General features: G+C 34.9%; 1 protein-coding gene and 1 long non-coding RNA gene across 3 annotated transcripts; both read left to right on the top strand.

The window, feature by feature from the left end:
* The first annotated feature begins 265 nt into the window (after positions 1–265).
* On the top strand, positions 266–26,271 carry LOC106073640 (uncharacterized). Of its 2 annotated transcripts, none has more exons than XM_056014706.1 (13): positions 266–438; positions 4,047–4,227; positions 5,115–5,260; positions 6,875–7,103; positions 8,399–8,653; positions 12,422–12,555; positions 15,457–15,601; positions 16,683–16,886; positions 17,480–17,557; positions 21,254–21,544; positions 21,658–21,996; positions 23,049–23,186; positions 23,957–26,270. In XM_056014706.1, exons 2-13 carry the CDS (start codon positions 4,077–4,079, stop codon positions 24,325–24,327), a joined length of 2,481 nt encoding a protein of 826 aa, XP_055870681.1. In that variant the 5' UTR covers positions 266–438; positions 4,047–4,076; the 3' UTR covers positions 24,328–26,270. The 2 variants fall into 2 exon arrangements, with proteins under 2 accessions (XP_055870681.1, XP_055870680.1); XM_056014705.1 differs by lacking the exon at positions 266–438 and adding an exon at positions 467–1,231 and having other exon boundaries at positions 23,957–26,271.
* LOC129923492 (uncharacterized) lies at positions 12,581–14,468 on the top strand. Its single transcript, XR_008775459.1, has 2 exons — positions 12,581–12,889; positions 14,313–14,468. It is a non-coding gene; the product is annotated as an uncharacterized LOC129923492 (long non-coding RNA).
* Positions 26,272–26,774: the final 503 nt, after the last annotated feature.

Below are 26,774 nucleotides of genomic sequence, written 5' to 3' on the forward strand. Positions count from 1 at the left end.
GGATAAATATTTAAAGGATTAACGAAGATACAAATCATATATTAGTGTATGCAATAATTACATTAGTGGAATGTGAACATAAAATGTGCTTAAATGAAATCTGTTATCGTAGACCCCCGTGGGCATCTCATGGACCCCCAATTTAGTTTTTTACTTTCGTGGACCCCTTGGAGGTCTTCGTAGACCCCTGGGGGTCCATATAGACCACTTTGGGAATCACTGATGTAAACCTTATGCAATATATAAGAATGTTACTCAAATACTTTTCTATCAGGAGGCAGTCCTATGCTTGTAACGTGCAATTGCATTTTTGTCAACATATAATATTTTGATAACCTCCTCCCCCACCCTTAAAAAAGCTGATCCTTCTAATATTTGTTCAAACACACTAAATACTAAATGTCTATTCGATAGTGTATTTCATACATACTACACCGGGTAAGTTGAAACGTTTCATAATATAGCCTCATATATATATGAAATATTTTTTTTCTCGAGGCTTTGAATAAGAGACTTACCCTTTACAAAACAATTAGATCAATTAGATACTCCTTATAAGACATTAGTTAGGCCAGGCTCACATCTAACTTCACATTCACTTTCACTATCTCTTAGTCTGCTGGACTATTGGGGCACCACACAGGATCTGTCAACCTTCTTTCTTCATTCTTCTCTGTCATTTGCCATTGATAGAATTTCATTATGATATTCTTTCTGAAAATATTGATACCTGCCTTTTTACCTACCTGGGTGGACCACTTCTGATAGAATTTAATACCGATATTCTTCTGAAAATATAGAAACCTGCCTTTTTTCCTGCCTTGTTGGACCACTTCGGGGGTCGATTTTGAGTTTGTGTTTCCACACAAAACTGTCTTTGTAACCTTGTTTCTACATTCTTTTATTGTCATATTTCTTCTGAATAGAGAGGGACTTTCATTTGTTTGTTCATTTTTCCATCGTGGGCCAGTATGTCTGCTTTTTCATTGCCTTCTAATTCAACGTGTGCTGGAACCCATTGAAGAACAGTTTCCTTGATGTAGGTTTACAAGGGCTGTCCTGAGTTGCTTTATATAGGAAGTATCCGAGTTTTTCAGGCTTTGAAGGACTGTCTTGGCATCGGTCAGTAAGACGATTTAGCTGTTTGGTGTGCAAACCAACGGACAAGTCAATAAACATCCAGATTAGTTGAATGAGACAGGACTTGAAAGCAAACTTGGATTCACAACAAGTATGTTGACACACGTACATTTTGTACAATTGCAAGTTTTTTTTGTTTTTTTTTTACAAAGGTAATATCAGTTGACTCTGTCTGGTAAAATGTTTGTACACATTATTTATCCCTCACCCAAAGTCGGAGCAAGCTGAATTTTCGCACAATTATTTCTTGTAACTAACAAAACAAGAATTAATTGAAAAAAAAAACAATCAGTTAATTAACTATTAGTAATTAATTATTTTGTTTGGTATCTCTAACACGGCAAAGAAAATGTACTTGATTGATGTGATTATCATTAGTCGATGCTGTGACATAATTCGATAAGTTTCTAGAAGCCGAGGCTAGGTCAGAAGTCCAGAACAAACCCACGTTAAATATAGTAATCCAATCAGACAAAGAGGCAAAGCAAAACAAAAATACGTTAGTTTCTAGAATGTCATAGTTAATAAAATAATTAGGATAGAAGTTTCTATGATTCTGGAAAGTACGGTTTAGAAAAGTATAAATTAGGGGAAAATGGGTTAGTCGGGGTCATCGTATTGTAACTGTCTTTGCTTAGTAACGGTCTTGTGTTAGAATGAGTTCAAACATTTGCCGTTCCATAAGTTGAAGTTATACTTGTTGAAGATTTTGTATCTTTAAGTTTTATCGGTAGCAAGTTATATCAGTTGAAGTTGTAGTTTTAAAAAGTTTCATTTTATGAAGATATTTAAGTCAAGTTGTTATTAAATTGAGATATTGAGATAAATTGAGACTTATATGTGAAATTTGAAGAAAGTTAATTAAAGTAGTTATAAGAGAACACATATGTTTCTTCAGTGTGTTATCAAGTCATTTATATAATAATCTCCAGCAAGATGATTGTGTTCAAACAATAACTAATATAAAAGGAAATACCAAGCAATAAATAAACAGAAATCGTCACAGTGATGATTTAAACCTCTTAAAAGTTTGAAGCTAACAATAGATACCTATAAAACCTTCTATTTTCATAAACGATATATGGCTCCTGTTTCCGAAGACAATGGATTCGCCCAGATGAGTCACTGCCTTTGGTTACGTCTTGAAATGGGGCAGAATCTGGAGTGACTGATCAAGCCAATTCTGGAGCGGGAGAGTTTCCCACAGTTCGTGCATGTATATAAAGCATCTGTTCTAGGGCTAGCTGACAGGGCAGCTTTCTTTTTCTTTCTCTTGGCTGACGCAGCTTCGTTTCTTTTGCACTCGGCGAAGTTTGTACCAGAACGTACAGTCTGTCTCCATGCTGTCCGGTCTTGGGCTATCTCCTCCCACATACTTTGGTCTATGCCCATGGCTCTCATGTCTTGCTTACAGACATCTCTGTAGGTTAGTCTTGGGCGGCCCCCTGGGTCTGACTCCCTCTGAAAGCTCAGAGTATAGGATGTCTTTAGGGATTCTTCCATCTGGCATGCGAGTGACATGACCGAACAAGCGTAGTCGTCTCTCTTGAAGGAGAGTATAGATGCTGTGCATAATGGCCCGCTTCAAAACTTCCTGGTTGGTGACACGACCACTCCAGGAGATGCACATTATGCATCGCAGGCAGCTTAGGTGAAAGCTGTTTAGTCCGTGTTCTTGACGCATGTAAGTTGCCCAGCTCTCACTGCCATAAAGAAGTGTACTCAGAACTCAGGCATTGTAGACCAGGACTTTGTTGCCGTAGTCAATTTGGTATTTTCCCACACGCGCTTGGAGAGTTTTGACATTGCTGCATAAGCCTTTCCTATTGCTTTTGTCAACTCAGTGTCTATGTTTAGGTTGGTGGCTATTGTTGTTCCCAAATAGGTGAATTCCTGCACCACCGTAAGTGTGTGATTTCCAATATGTATCACTGGTATTTCTGCAACATCTTGGGCCAGGATTTCGGTCTTGGATAGGCTTAATGTAAGGCTAAATTCTTGACAAGCAGCTGCCAGAGCATTCACAAGCCTTTGCAATCCTTCTTGTGAATGAGATAAGAGTGCAGTATCATTATATATATAAATACATGTATTGTTGTGAACTCCTGCCCAGGCATTGACCAGGACACATAAATAAACATAATTCTTTCATACTTCTTTCAATAATTCAAAAGACACCTGTGATCAATTAATAACAGGAATATAAATTTAATTAAAGCAATTCGAATAACTGTAATTGTAGACAACAGCATCAAATATTAAAGTATTAAATATACAAAACTATGAAACTGACTCCTATAGTACCGATACGATTATACTCAAAACTCAAGCCTGTGACAACAATAACAATGTTCGACTAATAGACCTATGAAATCATAACAAATAAAAATATCTTACAATGATGATTCTATCAAGCGCTGTACATAATACTATATACAAATATTTGCTTAAAGAAGCTGAGGAGGCTTTAATCCTCGAGATCCAATTCAGGTCGTTTACCTGGATATATATAATGGAAATGCATTTTACAAAGCGAGCACCCAGATACAGTCTTCTTTCTTCCCCCGCCTCTTTCCTACTGGTCCGGCAAAGTCAGTGATTCCCAAAGTGGTCTATATAGACCCCCAAAGGTCTACGAGACAAAAAAAGTTTGGGAACCACTGGGGTAAGTGATAGGGTTAGGATCATACCACAGTGAGGAAGCTAAAAGCATGGAATTGCGCTAAACAAAAATAATAGGCAAAATGTTTCAAATCGCAAAGATGTATTATTGTTAGCGTAGCTCTATTACATATTTAAATATATGCATAGTATATATTAATTGATACAACTGCTCTCAATCCCACTTTTAATTTTTTTTTTTTAAAGTATTTTTAAAGTTTTACTTATTTTGTTTTTTTTATCAGGATTTTTTGAAGAGAGGAATTAGCCCTCTCATGCCCGCCCTCACAATTGTGATATTTTGGATGAATGGAAATATCTTCGAAAAGATTTGTCATTTCATGTCCCCTGTGACAGAATCAAAGACAAAAATGATGAAGACATTTTATTGGTGTGTTCCCTTTTTTTGTTTATGTTCCCTTGGAGGTAAGCAGATCTTAAAAAATGGTTTCACCCACAATACTAAACATTTGAACAAACAAACAAACAAACAAACAAACAAACAAAACAGATAGTGGAGGATATTCAGATTATAATGTAATACACGAGAAGGGTGGGGCCAGACAAAGCTCGTCTCCTTTTCACCTACTGAAACTTTTAATAGGTTAACTCTTTCTCTCCGTAATTATTTACCACATTCTGGTGGAATCAACGTTGGTATCGTCTATTAGGAGAGAAAGAGTTAAATTATTTAGAAATAAACTGTTGTTCTTTTTTTCAAACGCACCATATAAGGTCATCTTTCAAGGAAGATATCATTTATTTGGGAAAAAAATCAAAATAGTAAAATATATTTAGAACTAGAAGTTAAATATACAAAAAATGTGAATTCAATGAATGTGAACAATATAACCAATTTTGGAATCCAATAAAGTTTAATTAGTTAGGAACTATTCCTAGATCGGCTATATACATACATGTATATTAATTTTCAAAAAAAAATTGTATGGATAACCAAGTTCGTGAAAAAAGCAACGTATTTCAACATGGTCTTGTTACTTGAGTTTTTAAATGCAAACATTCTAAATCCTCCCGACCTCTCTCCTCTTTTCACATTGCTGCTTCCTTTCCTTTCTCTCATGCTCTCTTCTCCCTTTTGTATCTTTTTGTATCTTTGTACGCTTCTCTTTCAATGCTTTTTCTCTCTTCCCCCCTTTCTCTCTCTTTCTCTGTCTGTCATTGTAATCACAGCAAATTCCAATACAGGTTACTAGAACAGTCTAAGTCGTAGTCTGTCTAATTAATGCTACTCATTCATGCTTTGTAAATCATTTAGGTTGACTACTTGAACAGTTGTTTGGTTTTCATTTCAGACGTGCAAGCTCAAAAGGTAGAGCTCTATTTAACTAATTGTCAATTAGCTTATGAGTCTGGTGATACAGTTGAGCTTCAAGCATTTCTAAACACATCTGGAACGAATCAAACTGTATGGCCTTTGGACAACATTGTCTTATTAACAGTAAGAATGGTTGATTGCACTTACATACTATAATTTCTATTTATTGGAAAGCATAATTGGTCTTAATAGATACACATTTTTGTATTTATATTCTCTAGCTGTATCGATTCGGGTGGTCAATGTCTTGGTATCTGGAATTATGTGCCCTAATATCTAAATCTGACGACTCTACTTCCACTGTATTGCCGGAGCTATCTGTTTGGAGTGGATAAATAATAGATATCCGCTTTACGAAATAAAATACTTTAATACTTTAAGTAGAAATCATTAGTACATTACACGCATCCTATTAACACACAATATAAATAAATATTAATCAAAGATTTACAAAAGTTTTTTAAAATTATTCTTAAATAAAATTACTACAGTATCACGATGTAAACTTGTCTGCCCTTGTGTAGTTTTTATAAATGGCATGATCTCGAACAGGTTATATCTTTATAACTTTTCATTCAAATTATCTCCCTTTCATTCTACACTCTTCCTTCTAAAAAAATGAAATCAATGACTCAGTAAATATCCTGTTTACACTTCTCTTAAGACCTTAGCGACTACATTAAGTAATTCTTGCAGTATGATTATTTCCTGCAGCATGAGTTTGAGTACATATGTAATACCAGATGTCCTTGAGAGATAGAGAGAGAGAGAGAAAAATAGAGAGAGAGAGAGCATGAAGTATTTACTATTACAAAGCATTTTACCTTTTTAATACTGAAGCCAGGTTGGTTAACATTTTTTTTTACTTCGAGACCATATCAATTTCCAATACATGTGTAATGAACATGACTGAATTATCGTCATCCAATGAACTTATTCTCTTTGCGCCGATTGTACAATGCATTTCACATTGTATTTGTACAAAGCTTATATCAACTCTGTGTGTCTGGTAAAAATTGTATCCGTTTTTTCTCCCACACCCAATCTCTGATCATGTTGAAATTTTGCACACTTATTTATTGTACCTGACAAAACAAGAATCAATATAATGAATTAACCATTTTATTAATTAACTATTGGTAATTAGTTATTTTGTTGTGTATTGAACAAGGAAAAGTAATAGTACTTGACACATGTGGAAGTATTAAGCTAAATGAGTCCCCTTTAGACTTAAAGTAGAGAATTAGGTCGTCGCTTAAAAGTTTGAAACTAACAATAGATAACTATTAAATCTTCTATTTTCATAAGCATGTTGTTAGGACAGTTGTTGATTAATTGACTATAGGAGGCGTGTACCCTCATTGACTCTGTGAGCTTCCTTTATTAGTCAAGTGTTGGTAATATTAATTTCTGGAATATTCGTAAATGTGTATCTCTAGATGAATAAAGTAATTTTTTTTTTCCATTCCCTACTCAATATTGCACAGTTGTTTAAATTGACTCTGAAAATCGTTGTGAGTCCTGCAGTTTAAAATCAATAAGCTTTTGAAGATGCACATTTTATTTTGCAAAAATCCTGGCCACTCACGTCATAACAAAGGCATTTACATTTACGTATAAGAAATTGTTTTAAACTTACTTCCAAGAAATATGCCAGTTAAGAAATTACACAAGTATTAACAAATATACATTTGCTGTTAGAAATATCCTTAACTTATCCTTCTTATTCCTTTACAGACAATGTACACGCCAGAATGTACCGTCAACATCACAAACGATGGGTGTGAGCTCAAGAATACATCCTTATGTGGATACTGTGATCATCAAGTGGAGGATGGATATTTCATTAATTTTACTTTTACTTTTGATATCAACAAAGGAAACTATTGGTTATTTTGTTATTGGTATGGGATAGATAACACATACGTTCAGGATAATGTTATTACTTCATCACTTCAATATGACAGTGAGAATTTTTTGTTTTTTATTTTACAAATGTTTATTCATAACCAGTTAGGCAATGTATATCTTCTATATTTTAATTACATTTATATTGATCAGTAATTAAGCATCATAAATGGCTGCCGTGTCGCTTGGTTTGCACTGAGAACTTTCGCCATGACGGCCCCCGAGTTCGATCCCCTACTCGCTGCCATTCCCGTCAATTGTACCCGAGGTCTGGCCTATGACGTCAAAACCTTGATTTCTAGATGTGACATTAACGAGCTGAACAGAGCCTGATGGACATTAAAGGCCTGAACACTGACCTGCAACGTCGTAACCTGTGGACAGTGAAGACCAAAAGCTCGTTGTCAAGTCACAGATGTGTACAAAGTGGTAACAAGCAATTGGTCTAGTTTGCCCACAGGTTGCAAAGTCGTAGGTCAGTGCTGAGGCCTTCTATAACTGAATGATGTCGGTAAGGTTGTATTGGCTGAGTGCCTGAAAGCAACAAGGAAAAGTTATCCCAGATATTTCCTCCCCTGACAGGCTCACAAATGGTATTGGGTCTTACCGCTGTAAGCCTTCTTTTAAATTGTGTAATTTGGGTTGACTTTTACAAACTATAAATGGCAATATTCAATCGACCGTACTTACTGTTTTGTCTACTTTTTGTAGTGTTTCCAAGCCATTGACTTTAAATGAAACATTACGAAGAGAAACTTTCGGGGTTTTTTTCCCATTCAAACGATTTAAGTGAAGAGCACTTCATTACATGACGTCATTCTTATTATTGTTGTCCTGTACACCGATCATCGAAAATGATTATCCAAGACATTTGACCACATTAGGAAAACTTTCCTATGTATAAATAAATAAATAAATAAATAAATATATATATATTTTAAAATATTATCTTGTAACATCAAATTCGGTCTCACATTTTGTATATTTTGAACAGACATGTCAGCTGGTATTTCTGCATGTAAATTTAAAAAAAAAAAAAGATTTTCTGGACTTTTTTGCGAACCGTCATGTAAATATTGTAGAATTATAATTTTTTAAAATTTAGACATTCACGTGGGAACGGGGAAATTATCATTGAATAAAAAGTCTTAGTCTTAGTATAAAAAGAACGATAATCGATCTTACGGAAAGTCGAGTCGCTTAAAGGAGGGATTCTCAATAAACAAAATTGATAAGTTACTTGTAAAGGAAACAAATAAATTTAATAGAATGGTTTACTATATTATTTGAACAATAAATTAGAGCTGATTTTAATTGAAAGTAGCCTTTAGGTTATTTCTTCTTTGTTGATAGGCTTTCAGAATAGAAGATATTTTATTGGTTGGGATACAGAAGCTTACTTCACCATCAACAGCCTGACGAAGTCGCCTGAATTACAGAATGTCCAACATTTTATTGGTGGCAATTACCAGCTCCAAAAAAAATTGTTTCTTGGAACTACTGCAGAAATATTCACTAATATGAATCAATCTGCTGATTCTATCAATAGCCCGCTTATACTTTTATCTGGAGTTAATGGAAGCTGTCAGTACGAATGTCAATCTGTTGGTAATGTAATACATTCAGTCTTAGCAATGTTTAGTTTAGTTTAAGAAAATTTAATTAAAATGCAATTATTTGGAATGCAAACAAAATGTAATGTGTTTATAATTTGACAATATTATTACTGTGAATTGTATATACATATATATATATATATATATATATATATACACATATATATACATATATATATATATATATATATATATATATATATATATATATATATATATATATATATATATATATATATATATAACAAAAAGAAATGAAAGCCTGGGTATTAGCTGTAGTCGGAACGATGTCGCCCACACGGCAGTTCTTTCCTCTCTACTCAGCAGTACACAGCAAAGGTCTATGCGACGTGGCAACGAGCCGTTGGTCTCCACTGCTCACGAGCTGCTACGTCACAGGTCAGCGTTTAGGCCTACTGTAACAATTGGTCTCGCTTCAGCTCCTGATTTTTCCTCAGGGTTTACTCCCGAAGCCTTTCCCATGTTCGTGAATAGCTGCAAGGTAGCGGAGGTTTCAATTCAAAGTTTTCCTGCTTGTCACAGGCTCGTTTGAAAATAATTGTGACATATTTTACATTGTAAGTCACTAATTGTATAAACGTGCTAGTAGCACGAGGGAAAATCTCTCAGTCTAATCGGAAACTACGATGTATAGGGGGCAGTGGTATATGTGTCCTGAGAGAGGACATGTGTCATATTTGATTTACCTTTGGAGTTTATTGTAATATTTGGAGATTTTGTAATTTTCGAAGACGGAATGTGTTTTAGTGATTGTAGCGCTATTCCTACTTGGATATATATAACCTTTACATTAATTACTCTCCAGTATTGACAGCCAGATGTATGTTACATTAATTGTATACACTGGCGGATCCAGAGGGGGGGGGTAAGGACTATAGCCACTCGACCGACCCCCCCCCCCCCACACACACACACAGAACGAATTTTAGTATAGAAATAGGACGTTTTGTACATGAATTTATTACTTATGTTAAAAATATATATACTAATTATTTATATTTCCACCTATTTTAGATTATTTCGCCCCCCCCCTCTAGTATGTTGGCTGATTAAGTTGGGTGGAGAGGTGGCGGCCCAATTTTTTTGTAGAAATCACAGCTTGTTAACCTTACCTTACCTTTTCTTATCTTATCTTATATAATACAGACGTTACTTCAAAAAATAGCACTTGGGAAGAAGGATTATTTGTACAAATACCTATCCCTTAGTCCAGCGGTTCTCAACCTTTTAAGCTTGGCGACCCCTTTTTACTATCCCCCACTCTGCCGCGACCCCCCCCCCGCCATAACACACACAGCAATAGAAGAATACACTAAATACAATCCATATTTTCAATGGTCTTAGGCGACCCCTGACAAATCGTCAATCGACCCCTCATGGGGTCGCGACCCACAGGTTGAAAACCCCTGCCTTGGACCGTTGGGGCACCAGGCAAGACTTGTCGACCGTCTTTCTCCACTCCTCCCTTTTTTATCTTGCCCTGTTTGTTAACAGAATCAATTCAATATCTATATGAGTAAAACTTGTTACTGATATGTTAACAGAATCAATTCAATATCTATATGAGTAAAACTTGTTACTGATATGTTAACCATTCTCGTTACTCTGTTGCATTTACTGCCCTCCCCACTCTAGCCCTCTGAGTGGGGGGCGGTCCTATTTTTATGAAGAAATCACAGTTTGTGAACAAAATTAGTTCAATATCTATATAATATAAGCTACATATTGATATTTGAACCCATTTGTTTATTATGTCGCACCACCAAACCAAACTCTAATCTCAAATTTTGTTATTAGTAAATATAAAATGAAAAAGGGTTGCAGCATGTGGGAGGGACGATACATGCAATAGCCCTCCGCCCATCGGACAAACCAATACTTTTTTCTTTTTGTATTATAGTTAAGAAATTACAAAATAAAAAAAAAATCGGCCATTAAATCATTTATATATGCTATACATTAAATTCTTATATCGAGACGTCCCATTCTCTTATTCTTTAATGTCAAATGCAATTATTAGCAGAAATTATTAAAAAAGTGAAGATTAATCGTTTTCACTCTACCGCCCTCTCCCCTTTCCAGAAGGAAACATGGCGTTTTAAAACAGAATATTCAAGCATGTCGACAGAGTTAATGTAATTGCACATGAATTTATCATAATTGTTTTAAGAAAGACTTTGTTTTGGAAAATTTAAAATTCATAAATAAATTTTCTGAACAATAGTAACAATTGACATGACTTTTAAAACCAAATATTATTTTCCTAGTCGCTTTTTTCTAACCTATAATAAATCGGATATTTTCTATTGTATAAATAAATTTAGGGCTAAAATTCACAATGTGAACAGTTGCCCTAAAAATGCAAAAAAATTAGAGAGGAAACTAATTGGTCCACTTAATTTCTCCTCCTACTACCGAATTTTTTTTTTTTTAGAGCTTTAAATTATAGATTAGTAACCAAACAAAGTTACAAATATACTTATTAAACAAAATGTATCACTTACAAATGAGCTTTTAAAAAAAAAATATTTTTCGAATATTCTTTTTTTAATCTAAAAATGTTGGGTATCTTATCTTTTCAAGAAACAAATCTGCATTGTAGTAAGGGCCTTTAAATTCATGATAGAATATTTTTCAAGTAAAACATTATTCACAAGGTACTTTTTTAATAAGATGAATAATGAGCTGTAGATGTCAGGAGATTGCGTTTCTGCAGTGAAGAATGCAAGAAAACGCTTGATGTCTTGCTTTGCCACGAACCACACTCCCCCAGACCGCCTAGCTTTCAAGAGAAAGGTCACCAGCATGACTGTTTTTGTTTTTTTTTTGTTATGTCGCCGAAGGTTGAGAAACACTGCTTTCTTTTTATTCACACACACATATATATATGATATATATATATATATATATATATATATAAATATATATCATGTGCGTAGCCGGGGGGGGGGGGTTGGGGGTTCGGAATTTAGTGACTGATATTTTGCTTTGATTTTGTTTATTTTGGGTGAGATTTTAATACTAAACCATCACTTGCCCCAGCACAGCCAAGGGGGTTTTGAGTTTAAAACCCCCTACCAGGGGGTTTTGAGTTTAAAACCCCCTAAGAGGGGTTTTTGCAGTTAAATCCCTCTCTTCTATAAAACAAAACAACAAAAATGCAAACGACAATCCCTAAATTCCAATTGCACAGTTAAGGAAGATTTTGATTTTAAAACCCCCTCCAAAATTTACGATAAACCCCTTCTTCAATATAAAAAATGCAAATTACACACTCAAAATTCTATAAGCGTAGCCAAAAGGGTTTTGAGTTTAACCCCCCCCCCCCCTCTCTTTAGTAGGGTTTGAAGCTAAAAAATACCTGTTCAATATAAAAAAAAAACAAATTACGCACTCAAAATGTTATGAGCGTAGCTAAATGGGTTTTGACTCAGTTTTGAGTTTAACCCCCCCCCCCTTTTTTTTCTTCAGCGTTGTTTGAATGTAAAAAATACCTCTTTAAAATTAAAAACAAAGCAAATTATACATTCCAAATTCTATGAGTGTAGACTGTAGAGAAACTCAAAACTTACGTGAAAAGGTGAATAAACAATTAGAGACACATCCAATTTAAAATTCAAACACATAAACAATCGTCAACCTCGTGGTCCTATCGCCTTCACTAGAGCTCAAAATTTCTAATATCAAACAAAATCTTTTACATTTTGTACTAATTAAATTTACTTATTTTCTTTTTCAGCTGAGATGTTAAATATACAAAATCTAGTCATAAGTATTTATGAATCTGATGAAATATCTAATGTCACCTTATACAATATTTCAAAATCAATCACAGCCTTCTTTCTGGCAGTAATAACGTATGATCTGCCACAGGTGAAAAAAAATATTTACCTTTTTTCTTGCTGTATGAACTATAGTTTGCAACTCAGTAATGATTAAAAAAAAAAAACGCTTTTCTTGTAAAGCTTATATTAACTCACTCTGTCTGTCTTTCTGTCTGTCTGGTATAGGGTAACGTGGGGCAAAAAGCCCTTCGGGGTAAAAGGCCTTTCTTAATTTTTGTGCGAATGGCTTATTGGATGATTCAAATTAAGACTTCCTGAGATAGCTTACTTCCGTTCTTTTAATGCACATTGAGCTTGATGTAGTAGCTTTTCAATTTATCGTCACAGATCACTTTGAATTTTTCTACCTATCTCACTATAAGGTAAGGGCTCATTTTATTTGTCTGTATTTTTATTATGTGTTATTTTATCCTTAATTGTAAATATTCTTTGCAAAGGATTTTCAATTGAAATCCTTATAGATGTTGCTATACTCTAAAAGCGACATGGTGAAAGTTAATATATTGATCGTTTCAACATCACCTATGTTGGGGTAAAATGCCCATTAGAGTTGGGGGCAGGAAGCCTTTATCGAAATCTGGTCATAAAAGATCTAGATGTATAATGTATACAATCTAGAAATCTCTATAAATTTTAGACTTCATTGTTATCTATAATATACAATATTATTCAATATACAAATAATCTACAAAATTCTAGATTCTAGACTGGAATCTAAGAATAAATTATATAAATACAAGTTCAATAGGTCTAAAATGTAAATTAGAAAAATATATCTAAATCTAGATCTATTATAAATAAATCTAATAAAATATCTAGTCTAGATCTAGTAGATCTATTTCTATATGTCTATATCATTATATTATTATATAAATCTATAATTTTTATTCTGTACGCAATAGTGATTTGGGGTATTCTAGTCAATCCAGATGAGATAGCAATTAGTATGCGTATTTGTGATACTTAGATTAGAAAGTAATAGTAAGATCTAGATCTAGTAGAGCTATAGATCTAGTCTTTAAATTATACCATATTAGTAAGTTTAACTTTAGATTTATATTTTCTGTTTGTAAAATGTTTCAGATGTTCCTTCAGAGTTGAAGATTATTACTTCCTAGTCCAAACCTCCCGCAGGACAACAGGGTCAGGGGATGGGAGCGGGCAGGGTTTAAACCCTGGATCACTGACAAATCTGAACGACAGTCCAGCGCACAAGCCGCACAACCAAAATATCTAGTCTAGATCTAGTAGATCTATTTCTATATGTCTGTATCATTATATTATTATATAAATCTATAATAATAGATTTTTATTCTGTACGCGATAGTGATTTGGGGTATTCTAGTCAATCCAGATGAGACAGCAATTAGTATGCATATTTGTGATACTTAGATTAGAAAGTAATAGTAAGATCTAGTAGGGCTGTAGATCTAGTCTATAAATTATACCATATTAGTAAGTTTATATTTTCTGTTTGTAAAATGTATGTTCCTTCAGAGTTGAAGATTATTACTTCCTAGTCCAAACCTCCCGCAGGATGACAGGGGATGGTAGCGGGCAGGGTTTAAACCCTGGACCACTGACAAATCTGAACGACAGTCCAGCGCGCAAACCGCACGACCAAGTAGCCATCCATTTTCTAGATCATTATTATTTGTTCTACTTTTGCCTGCTATGTTTGGAATTATGTATATTTATCTTTTGAGATCCATAAGCTTTTAAAGTTTAAAATGTGCACAATGTAATTTAAAAAAAAATAATTTTTTATATTTTTTTTCATTTCAGAAAATGTTAAGAAATTACCAGAGAAAAACACAAGGCTCGTATGGTCGACATTCTTGACAGGAGATTTAAAAGCTATCGCTGATGGGATGCCACTTAACAATGTCTCCGAAAAAATTACATTTATAATTATTAAATATTTCACTTATACTTTTTAAATGTGTTTGTCAAAATTTATTATTTATGTTTGTGTATACCAAATATCGCAAGCTAAAATTATTTAAAAACAAATTCATGTGTTTATATAATTACATACTGGTACACTAATACATACAACTAAGAGCTGAAAAACATAAAAATAATTTTTAAAGTTTTTAGTTTTCATTAATTTTGCTTCTGCATTTTAATCAATTTTCTTTTTTATCTTGTTTACAAACTAAAATTGAAAACAAAATTACCAGCCTAAATTTATACACAAAAACAAACATCTACGAAGAAAAGAAAATCCTTATTTGCTTGAACATAATTAATAATCAATTATCATTATTATTCTTGTGTGCAAGGATAAAAAAAAAATTATTTGAAAACAAAATTACACATACAAATATATATACACAATAATATATACACCTAAGAGATTTAAAAAGCAATTAAATTCTTTATTTACCACAATTTTTGCTTTGGGGGTAAGTGGCCCTTGGAAGGGCTTTTTGCCCCAAGTGTGGGGTAAAATGTCCCTTAAATTTTTTTTTAAATTTCATGCAATAATTTTTAGATGCATTGAAATAAATTTATTTTAAAAACTAATTTGTAAATTAGACATGTAACACTAAATGAAAACCAAATTTAAGATAAAATTGTATTAATAAGCTAGCTTGTATAGGCCATAGAAGCTTAGGGGGGGCTTTTTGCCCCACGTTACCCTATAATTGCCTCCACACTTATTTTCGGATTAAGTTGAAACTCGATTACATTTTTTTTTCTTGTAAACCAATCAATACAAAAAAAAAAATAAAAAAATTAGTCAATTATTAGTAATTTGTTTTTGTTTGATGTTTAAAATGGAAATAAATCCTATAGTATTAAGAAAGAAGGTTTTAAAAAGTGTAAGATAAGCCTCTTTTTTTTTTTTAGAATTTTTTTTTCATTTTGCTTGTTATAACCTTATATTTGAATAATGTTCTACTTTATGTTTTCCACCTTTCAGGTGGTCTACCTGGAAAAGTTAGATTACAACGATGAGCTTCAATCCATAACATTTGGATTCCGCAACTTAACTGGCCTGCACAGATTTTCACTGTACTTTGCTTACAATGTCTCAACATGCGTCAAAGCAAATGTTTGGAATTTTTGTATGTATCTAAAGACCGAAACGTCAAAGTAGTGACGTAATCCAACCAATGTATTTCTAACCGTGTACGCCGAAAATAACAAACAATCTAATTTACTTTTAAAAAATATGAACAAAGTAACCTGGGATTGCAGAGTATGTTGGCGTATTTCTGATGTAATCGTGAGTAAAAGTAGGCGTTGTGTGGGCTGTAGAAATCCGATGAAACATCGAGGTGGTCTGTCGTAATTCAGCTTATAAAATGAACTGTATAAGTTAGAGTAAGAGTGAACGAATGAGAGACGTGTGACATTAAGACATGTATTTATAGTTATTTAGATCTGTTTAAAGTATCATTTATAACTGGTGCTTTTAAGTACATTGATATTGAAGTTTAAACTGCATATATATGTATATATATATATATATGTATGTGTATATATAAGGCTTGTCTTCGAGTCCGAAGATTAATGAGGGTTGTAATATGTTTTACCGTGCTGGGACATATATGTTTTGCCACACCAAGAGCAAGCATTACCATTGTCTGCCTGTGGTCCATTAAGATTTTCTTTTCGCCTTCTGCATCTGTCCTCCTCAGCGGATTTTCTTTTTGTCTCTAATGTGTATCCCGAGGCCATAGTAAGTGACCTCCAGCTGTCTCGTTCTGACGCCGCCTGCAAACAGGTGTTCTCTTCTATGTCATCTAAGGCAAGTTGGTGTTTAAACTGGTCTGTAAAGCGTTTATATAAATGAATAAGTTTGATTACAGTGAAGTCTGTTCAATTGTACTTTTCAATTGTACACTATGAATATAATACGCATTACCGCTTTATTTGTACTAATTGCTTAAGACTTCAAACTAACGACCGAGTATCAATTCTCAGCATGTATACATAGAGTCATAGATGAACCACTAATTAATTTTTTATTAATTAGATGAGCAAAAAGAAGAATGTTAACCATTGAAAAGCCGATTACATTCGAGTGGTTTTAAAAGACCCTGTGTACTATCAGAATCACCTTTAGAAAGAGAACGTCATTTACCTCCCAGGTAAAGAGTGTTAAAGCAGGGGTGATAACCATATTTATTAATTTTTCAACAGCCCAACCTAACATCACGTTGGCGGACGACTGCCCAAGCGGACCTTATGTCAAGAATGGCTTGATCAGACGTGGGACCAATGCTACTTGTCGATGTCTTCTGGCCAACTCTTTTTTTCCGTTTTCAAGTGTCCAGTGGCTTGATTCTAGTGGTCAGCCAATTAGTACCCCGGGCGCTTACAGCGATTTGACAATTCTCACCGCAGGTAAGTGCGTTGAATGTTTGTCTGTGTGCGTTTATTGTGTGTTTGTGTGTGAAATGTTTGTTTTTGTGTGCAATGTGTGTTTGTATGTAGCATGTGTGACTGTGTTTGAAAAATATGTGATTACACCAGTGTTTCCTAAACTTTTTCAGTAACGGAACACTTCGCACATTCTGAGTATTTAGTGGAACACTTCGCACATTCTGAGTATTTAGTGGAACACTTCGCACATTCAGAGTATTTAGAGGAACACTTCGCACATTCTGAGTATTTAGTGGAACACTTCGCACATTCTGAGTATTTAGTGGAACACTTCGCACATTCTGAGTATTTAGTGGAACACTTCGCACATTCTGAGTATTTAGTGGAACACTTCGCACATTCTGAGTATTTAGTGGAACACTTTTTCAGAGAGATTAATTCACGTAGTGGCCTACTAATTAATTAGTCCACTACTTCGTTGAACTACTGTTTAGGCCTCGCGGGACACTAGAGTTCCGCGGAACACAGTTTGGGAAACACTGGATTATACAATAGTTACCAAGTTTGCAAGTGACTTCGGAAATTTATCTAGCTCTCTACTTGAAATATTTCAGGTAAAACACAGTACACCTGCACCGCAACCACATTTGAACGCAGCACAAATGGACTTACATTTATTCCGAATTATTTTGGTACGTAACATGGATTCTATTGGAGTTATTTTAAAAAAATTGTGCAACTATAAATACCTAGTCTTTTAATGTATCTAGAGTAGTGACAGTAGGAAGTGTTGATAATCTTGGATTTTATAAAATGTTACAACCATTCCTTTAGTGTACGTTCGTGCTTATCAAAGTGTTAAGCCATTTCGCTAGTAACTTACACTGATGTAACTTACACTGATGTAACTTTCACTGATGTAACTTACACTGATGTAACTTACACTGATAGATATTCTCTTTAGGAAACATAGGTCCTTAAATATGGCGTCCTTGACATTGTCTAGATATTTCAAAAGTATTTCTCTTTGTGTTTTTACGTATTCCTTTAGTTTTTCCCATATCGCCTTCCAGGTTTGAATCCTGGCGAAGACTTGGATTTTTTTTCGGGATCTTTAGGGCGCTTCTGAGTCCATCCAGCTCAAATGGGTGCCTGTCATTAGTTCGGTTGGTCATTTAACTGGCCACAAAACACCCTCGTTATCCGTGGGGCACCGAACAAGTTGACTTATCCGTCATCTTTCATATATATCGCAAGGTCTGACAAGAAGATTTTCATTTTTTTATTCCTTTTATTCTTCTCCATATTTTTTCAATATTTATTGTTACTGCATTTTATTGCTTAAAACTATAAACCCAATTTGAAAAATGAAAATACAAGCATGAAAATGACCAATTAGATAGCATTATATAACTTGTGTTTTTTTAAAAGGCTTAATTAAAAAAAAAAACTGACTTGAAATGTAAATAAAGAAATCTTAATGAGTTAGTTTTAATTTAATAAAAACAATATTGTTACGATCTTCTCTACCAGGCATTGTGTAAACACTGCTAAACACAACACAGCACATCTAATACAAGAACTTGACAACAAGAGTTTTAATAAACAATGTGGCGTTTTAATTACAAATACATCAATAGCCAATTTAACACCATTGGTTACACCAACTTCAAATGCTTTCTTGTACTTAACAGAACTGCCTAACTAAACATTACAAGTCTCTCTTGCTCGTATAGCTACATTCTCGAGGAATCCCAAGGTACCACACAGTCCTTACTGCCTTGCTGTTCTGGACTCAACTGTTCTTTCTTACTAATTGTCGCTAGACCTTGAAGGCTTTTGATCACATGACCACACCATGTGTCATACTTGCGTGAACTAGCAGTACTGTCCCTTGTCTATCGACAGCCGTCCACCCGTTGACTTGTGTGATTGGCCTGAGTCGTGTGTATCAGTAGGCCGCACTCACATTAACCCTTTCAGTTCGACACTGGAGTTACTACTGACTTGGAATGTAAATAAAGAAATCTTAATGAGTTAATTTAAATTTAATAGAAATAATATCTAAATATTAATTTATGAGCAAGAAAGGAACATAATATAAAATGCAATTATTTGTATTTTAAACTTTTTAAACTACCTATTACAATGCCAACGTAAGAAAATAATTTGTTGTTTTTTTCTCTTTTCTGGATGATGTTTGATACGAAATGATATTTGTGTTTTGCAAATGAAGCTTCTGAAGCGCAAGTGTTCGAGCACTTAAATGAATCCAGAAAAATGACAGAACATTATATATTGTGTATCATGGGCGTAGCCAGGGGGGGGGGGGGGGTTGGGTTCAACCCCCCCCCCCCCCCCGAAATGAAATCCCCCCCCCCCCCTTGGGAATTTAGTGAATGATTTTTTGCTTTGATTTTGTTTATTTTAGGTGAGATTTTAATACTAAACCATCAATTGCCCCAGCACAACCAATGGGGTTTTGAGTTTAAAACCCCTTACCAGGGGGTTTTGAGTTTAAAACCCCCTACCAGGGGGTTTTGAGTTTAAAACCCCCTACCAGGGGGGTTCGAGTTTAAAAACCCCTACCATGGGTTTTGTGTTTAAAACCCCCTACTAGGGGTTTTGAGTTTTAAACCCCCTACTTGGGGTTTTTGCAGTTAACCCCCCCCCTCTTCTATAAAACAAAATCCCCTAATTCCAAGAGCACAGTTAAGGGAGATTTTGATTTTAAACCCCCCTCCAAAATTTACGATAAACCCCCTCTTCAATATAAAAAAAAGTTAATTACGCACTCAAAATGTTATGAGCGTAGCTAAATGGGTTTTGACTTAGTTTTTAGTTTAAACCCCACTTCAGCGGGGTTGGAAGGTAAAAAATACCTCTTTAATAATAAAAACAAAGCAAATTATACACTCAAAATGTTTTGAGTGTAGTCAAAGGGGTTTTGAGTTTAAACTCCCCTCCAGTGGAGTTTGAAGCTAAAAAGTATCTCTTCAATATAAATAAAAGCAAATTACTCACACTAAAATCTATGAACGCAGCCAAAGGGGTTTTGAGTTTAAACCCCCCGCCAGGGGGGTTTGAGGCTAAAAAAATACATCTTCAGTGTAAGAAAAAAAGCAAATTACGCACTCAAAATGCTATGAGCGTTGCCAGAGGGGTTTAATGCTAAAAATACCTCTTCAATATAAAAAAAAAAGCAAATTACACACTAAAATTATTTGAGCGTAGCCAATCCAATTGGGGGTTTTGAGTTTAAACAACTCTTCTTCAGATGGCGTTTGTTTAAAGTTTAAAACCCCTCCAGATGGTTTTGAGTTTAAGATCCCCCTACAGAGCATTTTGAGGTGGAAAACCCCCAACAGATGATTTTGACGATAAAACTTCTCTTTTCGATATAAATACTAAAGCAAACTACAGTCACTTAATTCCAAGAGCGTATTCAAGAGTGGTTACACATTTTACCAGTGGCAGGGCTCCCTTAATAAACTGTAGTGAATAGTCATCTGCCGAAATTGAAAAACACTAAATGTGGCTCAACAAAGATGGCTAAGACAGATTTTAGTAGTCAGTTATAGAGATCGGGTTTAAATCAAGGAAATCCTATGCCGAACTGGGAGTCGACCCTTTAGTAAGATTGTGAGAGAGCGACGCATGAGGTTTGCGGGACATGTTCTCCGACAAAAAGAATTACGCATAAGAAGAGTTGCAATGGTATCCTAGTACAACTTGACGCCACTCATTCATTGAGGTTCTCATGGCAGGTGGGAAGAGGCTTCAGACATTACCAGTGACAGATTTTTATGGAAACAGCTTGACGTCAAATGCTCCGAACGGCGCGGTAGGGTCTAAGTCAGTAAGAATAGCACATTAGGTTTTTGAAATAAAACTTTTTAATAGCAGGAAAATGCACTGTAGATACCTCAGAATATGCATTTTGTTGGCTTTCAATACCAGAAATAGTGCTTGGCGGCGGGGCTTCGCCCCGCGCTGGGGGAGCTCCTAGCGCTCCCCCAGACCCTCTTGCTAGTATTGGCAGGGAATCTACAATTTTTCCACTAACCTATTCTAGGGCACAATAAACGTCTTCCGAAAGAATGAAGGGTCAGAATGCAATAAAGATTATTTACACACACACACACACACACACACACACACACATAAATACATATAAAAAAATTCGCGCGGGAGGGGGGGGGGTCGGGGGGGGGGTGAGAATAAAATCCCCCCCCCAAACCCCCCCCACCCGAAAAAAAAATCCTGGCTACGCCCATGTTGTGTATAACCAAGTGTAAAAATAAAACAAATCTAAAGGAACACTATGTTTCTATATTTAGTAAAAAACGATTTGAATAGATAAATAAAACAACATATTTCGTCCCCAGATGTCCCACGTGTTGTCAACTTGACAGTGAATGGCAAAAAATCTGTTGATCTACATGTTGGTGATAACGTCACAATCTCCTGCCAAGTTCAGTCGGAACCAGAAGGAAAAGCTGTACTTCTAGCCAGTGGTCTGGGATCAATCAAAGAAATCATTTCCACCAACGAGACATTAGAGTTATCTCTCCGTGACTTACAGTGTGAGGATTCTGGGAGATACAACTGTACAGGGCGGAATGGGTTTGAAGACAACGTGACGTCATATCCGGATTATGTCGACATCAATATAAAGTGTAATCTCTTTATGCATTTTTTAGAAACTTTACACATAATACATATGTACTGGTATATGAATGTTATTTCATAGATATGTTTGTAACTGCATGGATATATAATTTTTTCTTAGGCATTTTCCAATTAAACCAGCAAAAGAACACATCTCTAGTGACAACCGTTTCTCCAGACGAGAACTCAGTTTTTACGTTTGAAGTTTACGGCTATCCAGAACCTACAGAATATGTTCTTAAAATAGAAACGGGAAAAACGTATTCAACTATGGAGACTAATCAATACAAGGTAGCATACACAAGACTAACTCCGCCATTTGGTTTGATTACCGTGACTGTCTTCGACGCCGATAGAAGGGGATTAATCACGTACGTCTTGAATGTAAAAAATGAAGCAGGGGAGATAACTCTTACAATTCAAGTTAACAAAGAAATACCACCTGTAAATATTTCTTCAGGTATTACAATAGTCCGATTGAACTAAGCTAATAAGATCGAATAATAATGAAACACTAGGCTATTATATTTTTGATTGAAATTGAATTTAAATTATTATAGCGTCTAAATCTATACAGACTGACTTATCTATATCTGTAGCAATTATACATAAAACACTGAACCATAATCTTCAAATACAAAACAAAATTTAAAAAAAATACCTCAAACGACACAAAGATATCAGGAAGTCATTCTTCCCATATGCTAGGACAAATTTGTACAAATACTCCTTCTTTCCTAGTGCTATTAGAGCATGGAATGGGTTGCCTGAGCTAGCCTGGAAAACCAGTGACTTGGCAGAATTTAAGTCATTGGTTAATATGCATGACTAGATGCATGACGCGTAGGACGTAATCATCTTCTTTTTTGAAGTAACGTCCGTAGTATATAAGATAAGTTTTCATATGTATTATCATCTAATATTATAAAGCAAAATCAATACATATCTGTATGTGTTTAATGTGTGACAACATAATGCTTGTCATGAAGAATGCTCCTTGAGTTAGGCTACAGCTAGTACTTGCAGATTCAAAACAAAAAAATGATTGGAGCCAGCAACATCGTAACCTTATCACTCACAACCAACGACAGCAACATTTTATCAATGTATTGTCAATGTTAAGAAATAAAAACTTCAAGTACCTTTTCTTTAGTCAACATTAAATGTATCACGATACAGCAATTAGTAAAGAACTTAGAAAGATATCGCTCTAATTCATTTTAAGAAATGCTAATTTTATATATGTTAATATTGAAAATATAAACTTAAGAAGTTATTTCTTTTTTATTTCATATACTTATATATAAATAGTCAATATACTAATAACATATTGATTAGCTTAAAATTTCTTTTATCTTTTTTTTTCAAGTATTTTAGTTCTGAACGAAATAAATATTTTTGTTATAAATTTTAGTATATTGGACGAAGTGCATACGTTTTAAAGATGTCACCATGGTATTGACAAGCTACTGTATAAATATAATTGTTGTTTCAATATTTTGTTTTCTTTAGGTTCAAACTCAGCAGACGTTATAGGTGGCGTCACTGGGGGATGCGCTCTTTTACTTCTCATTGTGATTCTTGCAGTTTTGGCAGTTAAACGCAGGAAGAACTTATCTGACTGTACACACTTTAAACACATAAGGAAAGGTAAAAATGTAATAATGAATGATTAGAAAAATTAAGTAAACTGCATTTCATTTTATTGGAGGCGCGGTGGCTGAGCGGTTTAAATTCTTGTGAAGACTGAGATTTCCAATTTCGGGATTTTCGGGCAATGAAACGGCAGACTCCCTCGCAAGGGAGGGGGCTTTGGCAGCCACACACCTCGAAGCACCAAGCACGTACTTACAAGCAACGGCACAAATCCGAGCACTCATTCAAGAGAAGTGATTAAAGTGGCGACTGAGGAGGTCAGAGCAGACAATTATTGCGCAGTGCAGGACGGAACATTGTCCTATTGGGGCATACTTTGCCCGGTTCCGCACGAACTTTGACTCCCGATACCTTTCTTGTGGAGAGAGCGTCGAAACAGTGTCGCACGTCTTGTACGAGTGACCCAGATCCGCGAGCTAAGGGGGGACTTGCCTGTGCAGTCACTTGACTTGTATGGTAGCTATGAGGCACTACGCCGGACGGCTAAGTTTCTTGCCAGAGCACTACGGGAGGATTGAGTCCTTCCTGCTCTGTTTTTTCAATAGGAGTTCATCTCAGGAGTCCACTCAGCTCTATACCTGACATAAGTTTGAGAAAAGTAAAAGGCGGTTGGTCGTTGTGCTGGCCTCTTGACAACCTCGTTCACCCAGGTTACAGAAACAGTCTTGCTCAGCTATCTAAAATATCTGTTACACATTTTCTTTGCTGAAGTATAAATATGTTTTTATAGGTGACTGATAACTATTTTAAAATTCTTCTTTCAGATGTTCCAATTTCGGGAAGGAAGCAAGTTCATGAACATAAAGATGAAGAAAATGTCTACAACACGCCTTTGGAAGATACAGTGGAACCTCCTGAAAGTACTAAAAAGTATACCTCGTTGCAAAATGCAGTTTTGCAACAGGATAGCAATACAAATAAAACATTTGCATCAGAGAATGAACTAGACCTCTCTGACTATAATGACTATAAGTTCGCTAATCCTGAGAAGAATCTAGTTACCTCGCCTGATTTTGACAAAAGATATTTATCCATCGTAAAAACTGACGAGTCCAATCCCGAATCTGAAAACGATTATTCCAATATCCCAGCTGATGATACAGTAGCATTGGAAGATTTACTGACTACGGCATAGATTATTACGATACTTTGGAGAAGAAGAATGTACCTCTTGGGAACGATGCAGATCCTGGCTTATATGAGACGTATGATGTATTAGTCTCCCCTGAGTATTATGATCGTAACTACAGTACTCCAATAAATAAATCAGTGGCTTCCCCTGATTTCGTTTACACTAATAACCGTGACTATAACTAAACGATTACTAACCCAGTGAATGTTATCCATCAATTGTTAGTGTATCTCTTCAGAACTGCCGTGAATTTCATTCTCTGTTATGTAACAATTACGAAATAATTTTTTTTTCAAAGTTATTTACTTTCAGAAGCCATTGGTCGTTTATTCATTTCGTATTATGCTTTATGATTGGAAATGGTGTTTCCTTTGAGCTTCATACAATCATAAATCTACAATCTATATCTATATCTTGTGTAATATTTTAAATTTGTTATTTTAAAACATTTTTGGAGCTTACAATAGCACAACATTGTGCGCCAAATGTTCGTGTACTTCTATTTGTTTACTCACCATCTTATTGAGCACTAGAGGCTGAGTGGTAAAGCGCTTGACTTACAAACCTGAAGCCCTGGGTTCGAATCTCGGTGAAGACTTGGATTTTTAAATTTGGGATCTTTAGCACGCCTAGCTCTAATGTGTACCTGACATTACTTGGGGAAAAGTAAAGGCGGTTGGTCGTTTTGCTGGCCACTGACACCCTTGTTAACCGTGGGCCACAGAAACAGATCACCTTTACATAAACTGCAATATAGATCGCAAAGAAACATTGAAGTGTGGTAATTCCCACTGAAGCTATGTGACGTAATTGATCAAATGATGAGTTCAAAGTCAATGTTTAAATGATTAAATAATTGAAAAACAAACAAACTATAACGTCATACCTGAATTTCACTTTGTAGCCAATTACCTGGTGATTTTTTTTTTCTCAAAAAAATGCACAGAAACTGTCAAATTAATGGGTAATTTGTTAGTGATTTTTTCACAATATCCATCCAATTTACAGAATCATGGAGAATGTAAGTTGTGAAAGGATATTGTAAAAATTTGTGAGTTTTGGGAATTTTTGTTTGTTTTTTTGAAAAAGAAAAACACAATTTAGTATTTAACATGTTTCAAGGTTAATATTGTATTGTTCAAACTAGACCTCCAGCGGACAACAGCTTTGTCTGAACGAGGTGCTGGAAAACATTAAGGTCGCAACTGGGTCTTTACTGGGTTTTGCGTAGTCATGTGGAACACTGCACTTATCCTTAATCTTGGAACATTGCTTTTATTATTAATGTATTGTTGGATAATTTACTCACTTTTTACAAAGCCTATATCAACTCTGTCTGTATCAACTCTGTCTGTATCAACTCTGTCTATATCAACTCTGTCTGTATCAACTCTGTCTGTATAACTAGTATATTGTTTGGACACCTGAAAACGATTATTCCACACCCGAACTCGGATCAAGTTGAAATTCTGAACATCTATTTCTTGTTTCTGACAAAAGAAGAATCAATAAAAGAAAAAGTAACTGTCATTGTTAATTAATTATTTTGTTTGGTTTTGAACAAGGGAAATAAATTGCATATGGTGGTATAGGCTGAATTAGTCCCCATTACACTTAATTAGGTCGTGGTTAAAAATGTGAAACTAATTGTAATTCTATTACAAATCCATTAATAGAATTGATTACTGTAATGACACAAGATGCGTAGAAGTTGATGTGAATCGGGTTTTTCCTAAGTAATGTGACGAGTAATAAAAGAGCAGGATTACGAACAAGAAGAATAACGGACAAGACGCCTTAGAGGACGACGCTAGGCTAGCGACGACAGAGGACTGTGCCCTTTTGATTGTTTATTAAATTGTTTGAAGTTATCAGCCTGCGTTATTAAGTATATTATTTATTCATTCTGTTGTTGTGTCATATGGACTCGCATGCACCATTAACATATATACTCATCAACAAAATAGACCATCAACATTACTATACTGTCATCGACAAATGGGAGACCAAAACTATGTGCATTAAAGCGTCGTATTCTGTCTTATTGTTACAGAAGTTTATATTCATAATAGAAAAAAAAAGACTAATATAGGAGGATAAATATACACCTTTCAGACAGACCGATCTATTGGGGTCTACTTTATTTCTGTGGCCCTCTTCAGAATGTGCTATGTGTCAAAACCTAGAGTGGAATTTTGGATGATGTGAACATTTGCATGACCACCAATCTAGAGATCTCCAGTACTTCTCTTCATTACAATGCTACTGTCTCTGGCATCCTCAGTGGGCTTGAATGTTCAATAATAATAATAAACATAAATTAAAACATTACTCTTACAAATAACAAATATAAAATTATAGATGTCAATGATTCTGCCGCTTCTGCCTTTACCATCAATATTACACTCTTTATAATCGCCTTGCGTATTGTTTTACATGAGAACATGCAT

Source organism: Biomphalaria glabrata, chromosome 16 (assembly GCF_947242115.1).
Source record: "Biomphalaria glabrata chromosome 16, xgBioGlab47.1, whole genome shotgun sequence".
NCBI classification, from domain to species: domain Eukaryota; kingdom Metazoa; phylum Mollusca; class Gastropoda; family Planorbidae; genus Biomphalaria; species Biomphalaria glabrata.

What these genes read in the sequence shown, in the direction of transcription:
- LOC106073640 (XM_056014705.1), top strand. Translation starts at nt 1,193, where the DNA reads ATGAGACAGGACTTGAAAGCAAACTTGGATTCACAACAA. An exon ending in CAAACTTGGATTCACAACAA is followed by an intron (nt 1,232 to 4,046) that starts GTATGTTGACAC and finishes TTTTTTTATCAG; the next exon opens with GATTTTTTGAAGAGAGGAAT. An exon ending in TGTCGACATCAATATAAAGT is followed by an intron (nt 21,545 to 21,657) that starts GTAATCTCTTTA and finishes ATTTTTTCTTAG; the next exon opens with GCATTTTCCAATTAAACCAG.